Below are 14290 nucleotides of genomic sequence, written 5' to 3'. Positions count from 1 at the left end.
GCGGTCTTCTGTATGGTTGGGTATGGTCAGTTAACCATGGAATGAGAACATGCTAAATACTGACGTTAATATAATAGATGAAGTCATTATGTCATAATAAGCATGACATATGCAGTTGCATTGCCCTGCTGATACCTACCTTGACTCTCCAACAACATAAGGAGTTCAAAAGAGGATTACGGGCAGATCTGACAATCCCTGTCAGTGTTTGGTTATGAGCTCAAATGTAATTGTGGTGGTTAAAACATTGCTCGCTGCCCTCTGAATCCTCTGTAGTAAAATGAAAACAGACGACATGGCTCTCTCACTGTTTGCACAGCCCTGTCATTTCCTGATTCCTGTGGCCCTGTCTCCCATAATGTTTATGGAGTGAGAATATCCCTGGTAAAACAATATGTGCAAGGCGAAGGCGCCCTTTGATTTATCGGGGCACACATGCTCCACGTTTAATCGCAGCGATGAAAGATCAAATGGATTGGACTTAAATATTCTGGTTGCTGAGAGAATGACGAAACTCTTGAGATAAAACACACACACACACACACACACACACACACACACACCCCAACACAGACACACACACACACACACACACACACCCAACACAGACACACACACACACACACCCCAACACAGACACACACACACACACACACACAAACACACCCACACACACACACACACACACACACACACACACACACACACACACACACACAAGAATAAACAACATACATACAGTAAGTGTATAAGTGTGAGTGCCTATGAGGGGCAGAGTGAATTCTCTATGGTACTGATTCAGTCTCTGTTATTGTTAGCAGCAGAAGCAGAGGCAAGTCACTGCTACTGATGGAGCCTGGTCTCACACTGGGATAAACTATGGAGTGGCACTGCCGCTGAGAACAAGTCGATGTTGCTCTTTAAAACCGCCACCGGTCGAAATCTGACAACGTTATTGACTTGCACAACAGCCCTTCAAATTGCACTCAAGCAGAGCTGTACAAAAACTATCCTGTTGACAACTGGGACTCTCTCAACAACACACTATACTCATGTCAAAATAAATAACATCCCAAAGATACACACACGTGTATACTCTCTTTTGGGATGACAGTAGGATCTACCCTAAAATAGGAAGGGGACTATGCATCAAACATTTCTGAATGGTGAAACCAATATGTACACAAATGCCATCAAATAAAAGCTGAGCATCTTTACTTTAACCTCATACATGTAGTCATTGTTTGATTTAAAATCCAAACGTTTGGAGTGTCGAGCCAAAAGAAGAAAAGGGCACCATATATACCTACAAGACCAGTGAGACAGGTGCTTAGGCAAACATTACACTGATTGAAAAGGGAAGCAACATCAGCGCACACAGAGTCAACAGTGCAGCATGTACCTTCTCTTGTTCCTGTAAAGGATCCATGGAGGGACTTTTCAGGTTTAAGAGAAACTGTAGTCTAAATAACTTCACCTTCAATTAGGTAATTTGCTTGGTGTGTCATTTTGTGATAGAAATTTGAACCCTCATTTCTATAAATATCCTCAAAGGTAGACAGATACAGTAATTCATTCTCATGATGAAGAGAGAGAGAGAAAGATAGAGTGCATTTGTTCGTGTGTGTGCAAGTTTCCACTGATGATGGCATAGGTTTGTCTTCCGACAGTGGAATATGGTACAGTATATGTTCCAGGAGTGGAAGACAAACAGTTCTCACCGAAACAATAATGTGGTTCAATCTTTTGTTCTACCTTCAAGTAGCAACACAGAAGCACCGGTGTAATAGTTTCATCCCTCATCTGCCACCTCCCCAGTGCAAACTGGGAAATACTGCAGCACAATAATGACTCTGGAATTACACCCATTTCATGTGGAAGTTGAATGGATTTGACCACTGGCAGGTCCTTGCACACAATCAAGTCCCGGCTCTCGACTACACTCGCATGGTGGGAGAAAACATAAACGGCATCATATCTCCTCAATGGCTATGCAAATGCAGAGTTTAACGGGGTGTGAATTTTGTGCTAGGGATAAAGAGAACACCAGAGGGGGAGGGGGGTCACCATGCAGGATTGGCTAGCAGGGCTACCTCTACAGATGGCTCATCCTTCTCTGTCCCTCTCATACTTTGTATAGCACGATGTGGATGAGAAGAGCCGGGGGAAGAGTGTGCCAGCTCTTCATTGTTCTGTCCATAGAAGAGACATTTAGATGGGATTACAACGCCAGTGAAAATAATTGGTTGTCGCCATTATGAATCCATCTGGTTTGCGCTTTTGGGTTGATAGGGGGGGGGGGGATTCCATTTAGAGAGACAAAACAACCACTATTGGAATATGGATACTGTTTTTTATTTCTATAAAGACAATTCAACAACAGAAATAACCGTAAGGTTATTATTAAGAGGATGGAGATGAGTGGGAAATTATGCGATTTTTGTCAGGAATGGGAGGTGAATTGAGTGGATGTGATGAGAGATAAGGGGAGGGAGGGAGGGAGGGAGGGAGGGAGGGAGGGAGGCTGAACGTAAGAGAGGAGCAGAGTGGAGTTGAAATAGTGGACTAAAAGGGATGTATGCCCTTCTGAACAAATGGATACAACAAATAGACACAACACATACAAAATATACAAAATAATGTATTTTTGATATAAGTGACAGTAGCTTATCATGTGGGCTGTTATAACAGAAGTGTGTGGAAAGCTATGAAACAGGAAACAGCTAAATGTTTTTACTGGGTCAGGGACAGGGGGTGTGTTTTCTTTTTAAGCTCCAAATAATACACAGAAAGCCAACAAATACATACAAAGCCCATGAAGGCCTGATTAAGAGGTTTTTGAGAAGAAAAAAGGTGGTCGATTCTTGTTGGAATCAGCTTCTTATATCAGACACAGTGCCTGTTCCCAATTGTATCAGCTGCAGACCCGGAGACTTGCCTGTCATTAACTACCCCCTCACTAAACCTAGCTTCTGACTAAACCTAGCTTCTGACTAAACCTAGCTTCTGACTAAACCTAGCTTCTGACTAAACCTAGCTTCTGACTAAACCAATTATTTTTAGCTCGACTGTAGGCTTTGCACTGTAAGATTGCTTATTTTTACAGTGTGTGATAAAATAAAAAATAATGGCACCCATGAATTGAAGCTGCACTGTTCAATTAAAAAAGAAATCGGAGCATTTATTAACCAATACCAAGGGTTTCTCTCACCAGAGACTTGTATAGACGGCTCACACTGCTTTAGGTCTAATGAGGTTAAAGTGTTGCTTCAGGTTTTTCAAGTCAGATGGTTCCTTACCTTGAAAGTAGTCTATGGGCCAGGACAAACTTGAGCTGTTTAAATAGCCACTACAAACTGGGAGGCTCAAACCCATTGTTCAACATTTGTGGCCAAATCACCTCAAAGTAACTTCCAACCATGTCAGAGACTTCAATTGAGGTGATTGTGGCAATCTTTTTTTTTGAGCCCCCATCACTCCCATTGTTTTTTTGTTAAAGTTAAAGCTGAAGTAGTGGCTATTTAAACAACTCTGAACCATGGATTAAAATGTATCCTTGCCCATACACTACTTTCAAGGTGAGAAACCATCTGACTATACTGTAAACCGAACTAACCCTTTAACTTTGGACAGGCTAGGCCTATTGTTCAATATGGATAGGCTGTAGTATAAGGATGTATTTATGCATTATTTTCCCTAATATTTAATGTGCAGGGTCCAGGTTAGAGTCAACCCATACATCACCAAGCAAATACAAACGCAAGAGGCAGTGTTAGGAATTCATTTTGAGGTGTTTAGCAAGGGCAGCCTAATGTGTCAGGGATAAGGCAAACAAAAACACAAGGCTGTTAGGCAGTATTAAAGAGCAACCTGGGATCGGTACATACATTTATTTATTAGTTTTATTCATGATAGAATTCTTGAAGAATAGTTCAACTGTCTTACCTCCAAACTGTCTTACCCCCCATCAGAACCCAAAATATAAGGTTGTTTTACTCTGTTGTTTGGAAGCAATGTCATTGTAAACAAGGGCCTTGTTTCTAGTTTGAGCAGTGTTTTGCAGGTGTTTAGAATAAACTTTTACTGGTCTATACAAACCAAATGAAATGTGCAACAAGTGTTTCATGCTCCCAGTAAATCATTTTGGAATGAAATGAAACTGAAATGGATGATGTGAGTTGATGGAGTAGGCTAGATGAGTGAATCTTCATCAAAAAACAGAGTACAGGTTACATCACTGATTCTAACTATCGACGTGATTAGGATTGACTTCCGGGGTTTCACAACGATAACAGGCTACAAAGTATAGCGGGGGGCAAATGTATAAACTACGTGTTGTTTTCTCATGAAACCTGTGAAGAAAAGTGGATTTATATGAGTCAGTCACGTTATTTCAGTATTACTAGTAGTACTAGACCTCTTCTGAAAGTGCACCAAGAAGCGACATTCCGGTGATTTCGCCCCAGTCGAGCACCTGTTGCTCCAGTTTCGCCTGAGCGCGTATCGGCGAGTCGGCAGGTGAAGGTCCACCAAGGAATAGGCTAGAGCAAAGCAGGCTTCTTGACAAAGTTTTCGGATGACAATATGAAAGTAACCGTAACTTTCGGAGGAACTGCAGTGGTTGTCCCGTGTAAAGATAGATGGACAGTGGGGGACCTGGTCAGCCAAGCCACACAGAGATATCGAAAGATTGTGGATCAGGTAAATATAGGCTATATAATGAATTCTTTCTTTTTTTTGGCATAATGGCCTATATTTCATATTGGGCTTTTTTTGGGGGTGTTTTGCAGAAGGTGGAGGAATTATTGTGTTTTGAACGATGTATGCCTAATGTTTCATTAAAGTAGCCTTAAGTATACTTCCTAGAAAATCTCACCTGTGAGCTTTATGTTCAAATCACGTGATCAGACTGTTACCGCAGCATCTCTATCTCCCTGAAAGGAGACCTTTATCACTTGTTACATCTTTATGTGGCGTAGACACAAGTGGTTTTAGAGAAGGCCGACAGTGTGCTACTTGTAGGCTATATCTAGCAATTTACTTACTTACTACTTTCTTGAGTGTCTCTTACTGAAGCTACACCTGACACACAGTTGCCTTTCTAGGGTTGCAAATTTCAGTTACTGAAAAGAGGACTGGTAATAGTGATAAACACCTCCAATTAGTTTAGGAAGTAATTGTAATTAAGACATAATCCAAGGTTGATTTGATACACTGAGGCTTGTATGAGCCTTTTCCCACTCTGCTTGACGTGAAATGCTACAACTAACAGGTTACAATTCAAATAGCCTTTAATCAGTTTCTTTTGTAAGCACCAGTAAAACCAGGTGCTAGCATGAGGAATATATTGAATATGTTCTACAAGTATCGTGTGCTCAAGCGAATGGCGGGCAGCTGTCTGGATAATAGGGCTCTGTTGAAATTGTCAGTATCTCCCTGGGCAGGTGGGACTTGGTGTTTGATGTGCTCGACATGGTATTCACCAGGCCTGTGCGGCCTGGACAGCAGGCTTTGTTATGTGAGTGATTGGGATTAGGGTTGGTGACAGCTCAGCGTTATCGCCTGGTGCCCCTGGTGAGAGGCTGGAGATGGACAAAGGAATGCCAGTCAGTGGATGGATGGATGGCATCAGAGCCACACACACACACACATACACACACATACACACACACACACACACACACACACACATACACACACATACACACACACACACACACACACACACACACACACACACACACACACACACACTCTGATCTGCCAGGTCTCCCCTGAGCTGTCTGGGCCTCAGTCTCAGCCCCAGCCTTGCAGTAGTCTAGTTTAGTGTTTGCCCCATCATTACTTGGTCACGGTCGAGAAGCTCCCCTACCTAGGACTGTTGCCTCAATTTCATTCTGCCTCTGTTGGTTTCAATAGCAAATGTTTGGCAGCACTGGAAGCTGACGCTGGGGTCTCTGCTCCATCTCTGAATAACAAAACATCAGGGATAAACACCAGTTCTACTGTCTGTCTGTTTCCGTCAGAGCAAGAAACCAAAGCACTGCTCAATGTGAGCATGTTGAAGGCGTCCAATTACCTCTGTTAAACCAGAGATTCCTGGGTCTGTGGGAAACCGTAGAGGTTTGTCAAAGTCATCCTTTCTCAGCGGAAAAGGTAGTGGTTCCTTGCATGCCATGCACCAGTCTCACGGTGTGCCCCTGTTCAGGTTACAGCCTAAGGCCTTGCTTACATGAGGGAAGTCACTATGGTTGTGTTTGTGGTGACATTTGACAGCTTATTCAATGAGCAGTATTTCTCTAATACCCTCCCCCAAGATAGTATCTTTCTCAGTAGTAGTACATATACACTTCAGAATTTGTCCTGCTGGTTTAGATCACACTTACAGTGCTTGTATTACTGTATTATTGAGTCCCTTTGCTCACTGGGGAGTATAGTGTAACGTGGTATTACACATTGTTACACCACACTTACACTGGACCTGTACAGTATATGTACAGTACTGACTGGATTTGCAATACTTACAATACCCAGTGATACGAACCCTTGTATAATGTTAACCTGATCTCATAAGCCCACTCTCTACCCAATGGCAGAAATTACCTGGCGAAGGATCCTTGTCGGATCGAAACGTTGTCTGTGTAATAAAGGTACTATACATGGTGGAGCATTTATAGCAGGCTCTATTCATTCTATGGTGTGTGTGTGTGTGTGTGTGTGTGTGTGTGTGTGTGTGTGTGTGTGTGTGTGTGTGTGTGTGTGTGTGTGTGTGTGTGTGTGTGTGTGTGTGTGTGTGTGTGTGTGTGTGTGTGTGTGTGTGTGTGTGTGTGTGTGTGTGTGTGTGTGTGTGTGTGTGTGTGTGTGTGTGTCTTCACAAAAGAAACAACACTGGCCCACACGCGTACACCAACAACAACTGGTTCTATTTGAGATCCTACGCTCCAGACTCAGCCTCCTATGATGTCACCTCCCTCTAAGAACACATTGACAAGTGCCATTCATTGTGTCTTCCTTTTTCTGCTGTACTTCCTCTGGAGGACCGAGCAGCTTTTCATTGGCTCGTTCATTAAGGCCTTTTTTTTTTGTCATGGTAATCCCTCACCGTTTTCCTGCAGCTGTGTAATTATGCGTTGGGAGGATTAAAGTGTGAAAAGCAGCACCCCCGAATTTAGCACTGCGCGCTTCACTAATCGTCTACGCTTCGCCACTCTCGACTGGTGTCGCACCGACGAGATATCGCTTCAAATGGGGACTTAGTGGTGTAATTTGTGGAAATATACCCTCTAGCTGTCACTGTACTTCTTTTCTTCTGTTGACTGATCGACATTTTCAGCTCTTTCCCTTTGTATTCAATACCCAAGAAGTGGTAGTGTCCAGGATACATGTGCATTATGGAATTTGACAATAACAACTTCAAGCAGATATTCCCCTTCTTCATTATGTCTCACTCTTCTCCCTTGAAGTAATATGCTTCCCTTTTTTCTATTTGTGGAGCCGTGGGCAGGAGAAGTATTGTCTTTCAACCAGGGGGAAGATGGTGGAGATAGAAAACGGAAGAAGGCCTCATTGTAATGCATGGAACGAAATGAGGAAATCCTCACTCCTGTTCCATGCGTTACAATGAGCCCATCTTCTGTTTTCTACCTCCACCATCCTCTCCTGCTTTCACCAAGCCTGTGAAGTCAAGTATATGCAAAGCTATAAGAAAGGGCAACACACACTAGCCAGGTTAGATGGAAACTTTGGAATACTTCAATCGAGCCTGCTGAAATACCGTCAATGAACGCTGTCTAAGGCATACAGTTGTAGTAACACACCCACAGTGACATCAGTCTAAGGACATGTGTTGCGTCTCTCAGGTGCTACGGGCGTGTCCTCAACAACCTCTGATGTCACCGCGTGTGCCAACTTTTCCACTCCCGACTGTTTCTCCTCTCACAACTGTGTCTGTTTAAACCCGTCTGCTCAGCCAGAGGAATGCTCATGCCGTCCCACAGGTGAAACCTGTTTTTCAAGGGAGGTATTTGTGCGATGCCTGGAAACCTAGGTTCAGGCTGGCTCCCCAGGCAACACCTCCCTACCCTCAACACTGGTTCACATGGTTGAGCACGGTACCCTCTGATACACAAACTGTATAGTCTCCCATCTCTAGTGTCATAGTCATTCCTCAACAGTATTCTGTGTATAGAATAGATACATCTGTGAATACCACTGTGCCGTGTCTGCCAATCAAGTCGGGTTGTATCGTTGTGAAATCCTCCATCACTCTAGGAAAAGAGATGCTGGCCCGCTGCCAGAGATTTGAAATTCCAGTCTGATTAACTATTTGTTTAAGAGTGGGCTTTTTTTCTCTCTGTGCTCCTGCCATTGTGAAAGCAAAACATGTTCTTTGTGTCCTGTAATCCTCATTTCGATGCAGCAGAGCAAGAAGCCCGTTGAAAAACATGCTTCAATGATGCCTCACTCCAACACTGAGACTGTTAGTACTACACAGGCTATTCCCTAGGCTTACAGCCTAGTACAATAAATTGCTGTTTAATTATCCTTTCAGAACATAGCCTAGCTTTGTAGGTTCTGTCATGTTCACTGTCATCCACTGAAGAGGTCAGATCTGAGAAGGCCCTGTACTGTAGCTTTGCCTTGTTCACTCATTGTTTTGGTAGCACAGGGTTTCAGGCAAACATCTCCACTGCTTTTTGTGTGGTATCGCCACTCAGGCTGTGCTGGCAACAACACGGGGAAGCTGGTATTAGTGTCCACTTCTCAGTTTGTATCGTTTTGTAAATGTCACAGGTTTCAGATTGTATCATGAACAAAAGGTCTTGTTTCCTTTGATAGTACAAGGAATGTGATTCCTCGTATCGATCCCCTCTGCCCTGTGTTGCAATAGTGGTTGGAGAAACGCTGCAGGAATGAGCCCGCCCCCTTCCCATGGAATCGGGGAAACTGGAAAGTTCCTTTCTAGCCACCCCTCCCTACCCCCCCCCCCCCCCCAAACCCCCCCCATCAACAGACACACACACATTTACTGTACAACAAGAACTGTCATAGATTTAGGTCATTATGTTTTCCACAGATTATTGTTTACAGCTTTTGTGGTGAGTGAGAGACACTGATACAAGACATACAACAGGGAGGTCACCATAAGCTCTTTTCAAACTACAATGTATTGTACACCTGCAAAGTGTGTGGTTATAGCATTCCTAATAACAGGTCTCCTTTTATGGTTGGTAAAAGGTTTTATAACCGGTTGAATATTGATAGTCTTAGAATGAACGATAAACCCTTATAACCCACTCATTAAAAGTGTGGGATCAACCTAATGAGTCTTCTGTTCCCCTCCGCAGGGCGGGGAGTTTGTGGTGCGGACCCACCATGTTGAGTACTTTGACGGGGGCATCCTAGACCAGGACGACCTGCTGACTGACCTGGTGGAGGACAGAGACAAGGTAAGGCCTGCCGTCTCACCTGGGCTCAGGTGATGTTCAGGGAACATTTTCTGGTTAGTACGCTTCACAATGAGCAGGTGAGCGATGGTTTACGTCATACCGTTGGTATTTCACAGAGAGGTTTTGCAGGTCATGTCAGTTGTTTGCGTTTCTGTTCTCTTTTGTCACAAATCAACCACGGGAAGAGGGAACGTCCTCTGAAAGGTATTTCTCTCGAAACTAGTGTGATGCATTGTTAGCAGAAAATGTGGGGGGGCGAGGGGGGGGGGGGGGGGTTGTACAGTCTGTTTCTGTTTGCTTCATCCAAAGCCAGGCAGAAAGGAGTAGAGTAGGAGTACTGGAGGCCTTAAACGTGTGCATGGCTTCATGAAATCGCATTTTGGAAACAAAGCACCCAGGAATGGTTTACAATGAAACAACATAATTGTCCCCAACTGTATACTGTATCGAAATGAAAATGATCATGATCCTTACAAATTCCAAAGATATATTTTTAAGAACAGACACCGGCTGCTGTCGGCGCCTGGCTATCATGTCTTTTGCTTTCTCTCAATGCACAAGAAGGCAGGAATTGACCGTGCAGTATGAGATACTGTCATTGGTTGGGCTCGTCTGACTTTGGAAAAGTCGCCCGGTATCTGTCTGTCTTAAGACCTCAATACTGCTCATCTCCACATTCTGTATGTATTTTGACAGTGACAATAGTGCCACTGAAACAGAAGCACACGCACACACACACACACGCACACATACACACACACACACACACACACACACACACACACACACACACTGTCATTGCTCCACTTTCTATGAAGGCTATTTTCATTCCTTCTAATTTGACATTATGCATTCCTAAGATGTGCTAATATACTGGTTGTCATACATATTCATAAAGCTGGAAGCAGAGGAATGATAAATTACCAACACTTAGTCAGCAAGAACGGAATACGAAATTAAATTGGAATATTCATTCTGTGCTGTGCTGTGCAATAACAATTGCTGTTTAAACAGGGCAAACGTACTGGTTCCGTACCTCTAGGACTGCCAGTCTGGAGGAATCCTCCTTCTAAAGGGGGACAGGAGTAAATAATAGATGTTTGAACTCAGTCAATAACTTTGCAAAAAGAACTTTCTCTTTCTCTCTCGTTTTTTGGAACGCAATGAGCATGAGTCATTTTAAGAAGCCAAAGAAGAGAAGAGTCTGGTTGAATCAGGCTGCCATTTTATGCGTGTTTTTAGAGTGAGGATCATATCCTTGTTTCAAGGCACGGTGGACTCACACGAAAGATGTTGTGTAGACGCTGTCTACCCAGTTTGTTTATAACCCAACCCTGTTAACTCTCTCTTTTTATCCCTCAGGCCAATTTGTGTATTGGTTGTGTATTGTTGTGCACACTGAGGACGGTCATGGAGTGTGCGGAACTCGATAGGCTCGACACGACACAGAAGGCCTCGTACCGTCACCGCGCCTCTCGGTAGTGCCATTCCCCGCGTGAACAAAAAAGCGGAGCCTGTAAAAAATCGATAAGATGCATTTCTCATTCCTTTCTTTTGTTTGATCATGCGAATCTTTTCTTTGCCTTTTGCGACGGCGAATTGTATTAAAAAAAAAAAAAGAAAAAGAAAAAACTGCTGCTTTTGTCCCGTTATTGTCAGCGTTACCTCTCTCCATCAATCATGGACGAGGCTTCCATTGTGAGCCCCCTCCGCTGCACAGTATGTGTGCCATGTTAGCCACGGATGCTAATGAGAGATAATAGGCAGCTATTTGTCCGGCGAGAGCAAGCTCCATTATCTGGGCAGTCTCTGCCTCTGCGCCCCCCCCCCGCCTGCTGTGGTGCGGTACCTCTCGCTCCACTGGTGGTTGATGAGGGTGGAGATGCGGAGCAACCATGATTTGATTACAGTCCTGCCCCCCCCCCCCCTCCAAAAAAAATAACTGCCTAGACACACACACACACACACAAAGATATTCCATTAACCCCCTAGTAAGGAACACCATCCACCAGCCCCCTCATAAATATTGGTCCTGGCCCTGATAAATGAGGGCTGCTGTCTCCCCCACACCGTCCCCTGAAGGAGGGGAAGTGGAAATGGCTAGCTCAGTCAATTAAACACTCAGAGGATGACCCCCACTCTGTTCCATCCTCTGGAGCAGAGCTTTACACACAGGGAGAGACTCTGCGGGACATCAAGGAGACAGGGGGGGGGGCAGCAGCTGGTCTCAAATCAGGGACCTCTGTCCAACTAACCCCTCACTTTGTATTTACACTGTCTACTGCAGTGAAGGGGTCTAGTGGTAAGGTGGCAGATATCTTTGAGTATCATGGTTCCTCTGTTTGTTTGGTTAGAGAAAACCTCTCTCTCTCTCTATCTCTCTCTCTCTTTCTCTCTCTCGTATGGCTTCTCTTTTTGTCTCTACCTCTGTCTCACTGAAACACATGTAGACACACACTTCCTGCTCTCTCTCTCTCTCTCTCTCTCTCTCTCTCTCTCAAACACACCCACACACACCTTTCAAGCCAATCATAATGCTGTTACAGCTCGTGTGTGTGTGTGTGTGTGTGTGTGTGTGTGTGTGGGTGCGTGCATGCGTGCGCGCGTGCTCGCCTATAATCCCCATAATCAGACGGTGTTCCTGATGACTGCTGATCTGGTGGGAGAGGAGACTGGCTATGGGAAGGGAAGGGAGCGCTCCAGAAAGCCTCCCTACTCCTCTTCAAGTGGCGATAATAACAGAGGGACCACTTTACCTCTCCCACATGTTCCATTTACCACGCCAGACCTGTCATTCACTGCCATTCACCAGAACCGGGGCTGCACATTACCCACTGCCACTACCGGCTCCCTCCATACAGAAGACCTGTCATAACCATCTGGCTGAGTGTGCACATGCAAAGCGGATAGCTACAATGGGCTGTGAGTGTTTTGGAAGTCGCTCATTGTCTCCGTCCGTTCTATCTATATTTCATGTTGGGTGTAAGATGCTTTGGCTACGATAAGTGCAGCTTGCTTGGGAGGGAGGGAGAGAGGGAGAGAGAGAGAGAGAGAGAGAGAGAGAGAGACTCCTGGCAGAGTCTCCACAGCAACAGGAATTAAACCCAGGAAGCATAGCGGATCCTCATAAATGGACTGTCACTCCTTAATCCACACACACACACACGCTCTCACACACACACAACCTTCCTGACCCATAAGGACATCCGCCCCTCAAAAACAACCCCCCACCCCCCCTCCTCCCCCTCCCCACCATCAAACGCAGCCAAATGAGAAATCTAATTTCATGGGAAAACTAATGATTCCTTCCATCTCTCCTCATTTGGCTTTTAATTGTTGAGCACACATGCCATGAAGGGCTCTGGTTCCACGCCGTAGACGGTGGCACGGATATCCCAGCTGATCCCTTTTTGAAAAATGTCAAATTGTTTATCAGTGCTCTCACGCTTCCTCATCCCAGCTGTCGGGATGGCAGGCTTGTAGCACAGCTAATGCATTAGTCCCATTCGGAAGAGATCCTACGAATGGGATCATTATGAGTCGATGAAACTGTTGGTTTTAGATTTGGATCCACTCTAAAGGGGGGATGTGAGGGTTTAATTAAACTCATTTGGATTCTTGATTGGAAAGCCATAAGGAGGTCTGTTTACTATTTTTTCTCTTTTTCTTTCTTTTACTTCTGCTGCAGAAGTGATGCATGACTAAAATATGCGTTTTCAAAATATCCGATTTTGTAGGGCTATTTTCAGAGGGTTACAGGAGAGGCAGTTACAAGTGTCTGAATGAAGACTAATTGCAGGAAATGGACTTGCTGATTAGCCAATGACGTCATCAGCCTGATCGTGTGGTTTGCTCTGCTCGCGGGGCTCAGCCAGCAGAACTGGATTGGCATCGGTAGGGGAGTATGAACTCTCTAGAACAATCAATGATAAAACAGCACTTTTCTCCCAATTACAATACAGATTGTTGTTTCATGGCTTGAAGCCTAATTGCACCTTTGCCATTTAATCAGACATCATATGATAGGCCTCTATCCTGTATACTGTACAGTAGACAATGTTTTTGTCATATTGATGGGGCCCACTTGTGGCAAGGCACAGACCAAAGGTCTTTTTCATCAGATTTACAATTGTTAATTTACCCTCTGGTCAGGTTTTACTCCTGGAAGCAGAGAGAGCAAAAGGCACATTAATAGACATGAATGACATTCTTAGGTGTCGGCACGATGTCATTTCTATTATAATTTCCGTGATGTGAATTGCCCAAAGCGGAGGGTCGTTCCTAGTTGCACTGTTTAGAGAAATGCACTCAGTAAGTTGAATAGTGTCCATCTGAGTGCAAGGATAGTAGTTGATGGGATATAGGAATGAAAATCGTTGTTTTTGTAGGGTCCCTGAGTTTAATAGGAATCAATAACAATAACACACTGTGTGGATCAGGTTGTCACAACAAACTGAGCATATGGAGTGGGGGCAAAAAACTGCTCAGGAATTTGACCCTGAGGCCTGAGGAGACAAAAATGTCCCGTCCTTCTACAACATTAACCCTATCTATGTACAGCATACTACTTCCCAGAAGTACTGTCGATCGATGGCTACAGATTTTGGAACCTGTCTGTGCTGTCATTCATATGGAGGTCCTTCACCCGATTGCATTTTCCTCATGAGCCACAATGCTATTTGCATGACAGCTAGTAAAAACGATGGCAGTCCATCGAAGCTAATTTCCACCATCACTTTGAAGTCAAATGAACGTTCAGTCCATTACTTTGTGGTGGAACTTGTTTTTTCTGTCGAAGTACGCATTACCGTGTCCCTCCGCGCAGTATTGCAGGCTGCAAC

The 14290-nt window shown here is 44.4% G+C and overlaps 1 protein-coding gene across 1 annotated transcript in view; it reads left to right on the top strand.

Annotated features, from left to right (window-relative positions):
* Window positions 1–4316: 4316 nt before the first annotated feature.
* pard3ba (par-3 family cell polarity regulator beta a) overlaps window positions 4317–14290 on the top strand; it is an 88792-nt gene continuing 78818 nt past the window's right edge. The window contains 2 exon segments of the mRNA XM_083680590.1: window positions 4317–4701; window positions 9348–9449. Of these exon segments, the coding sequence (XP_083536716.1) occupies window positions 4585–4701; window positions 9348–9449 (219 nt within the window). The 5' untranslated portion in view covers window positions 4317–4584.

This window comes from Argentina silus, assembly GCF_951799395.1.
Source record: "Argentina silus genome assembly, chromosome: 11".
NCBI lineage: Eukaryota > Metazoa > Chordata > Actinopteri > Argentiniformes > Argentinidae > Argentina > Argentina silus.
This window is presented reverse-complemented; position numbering and strand designations above follow the sequence as displayed.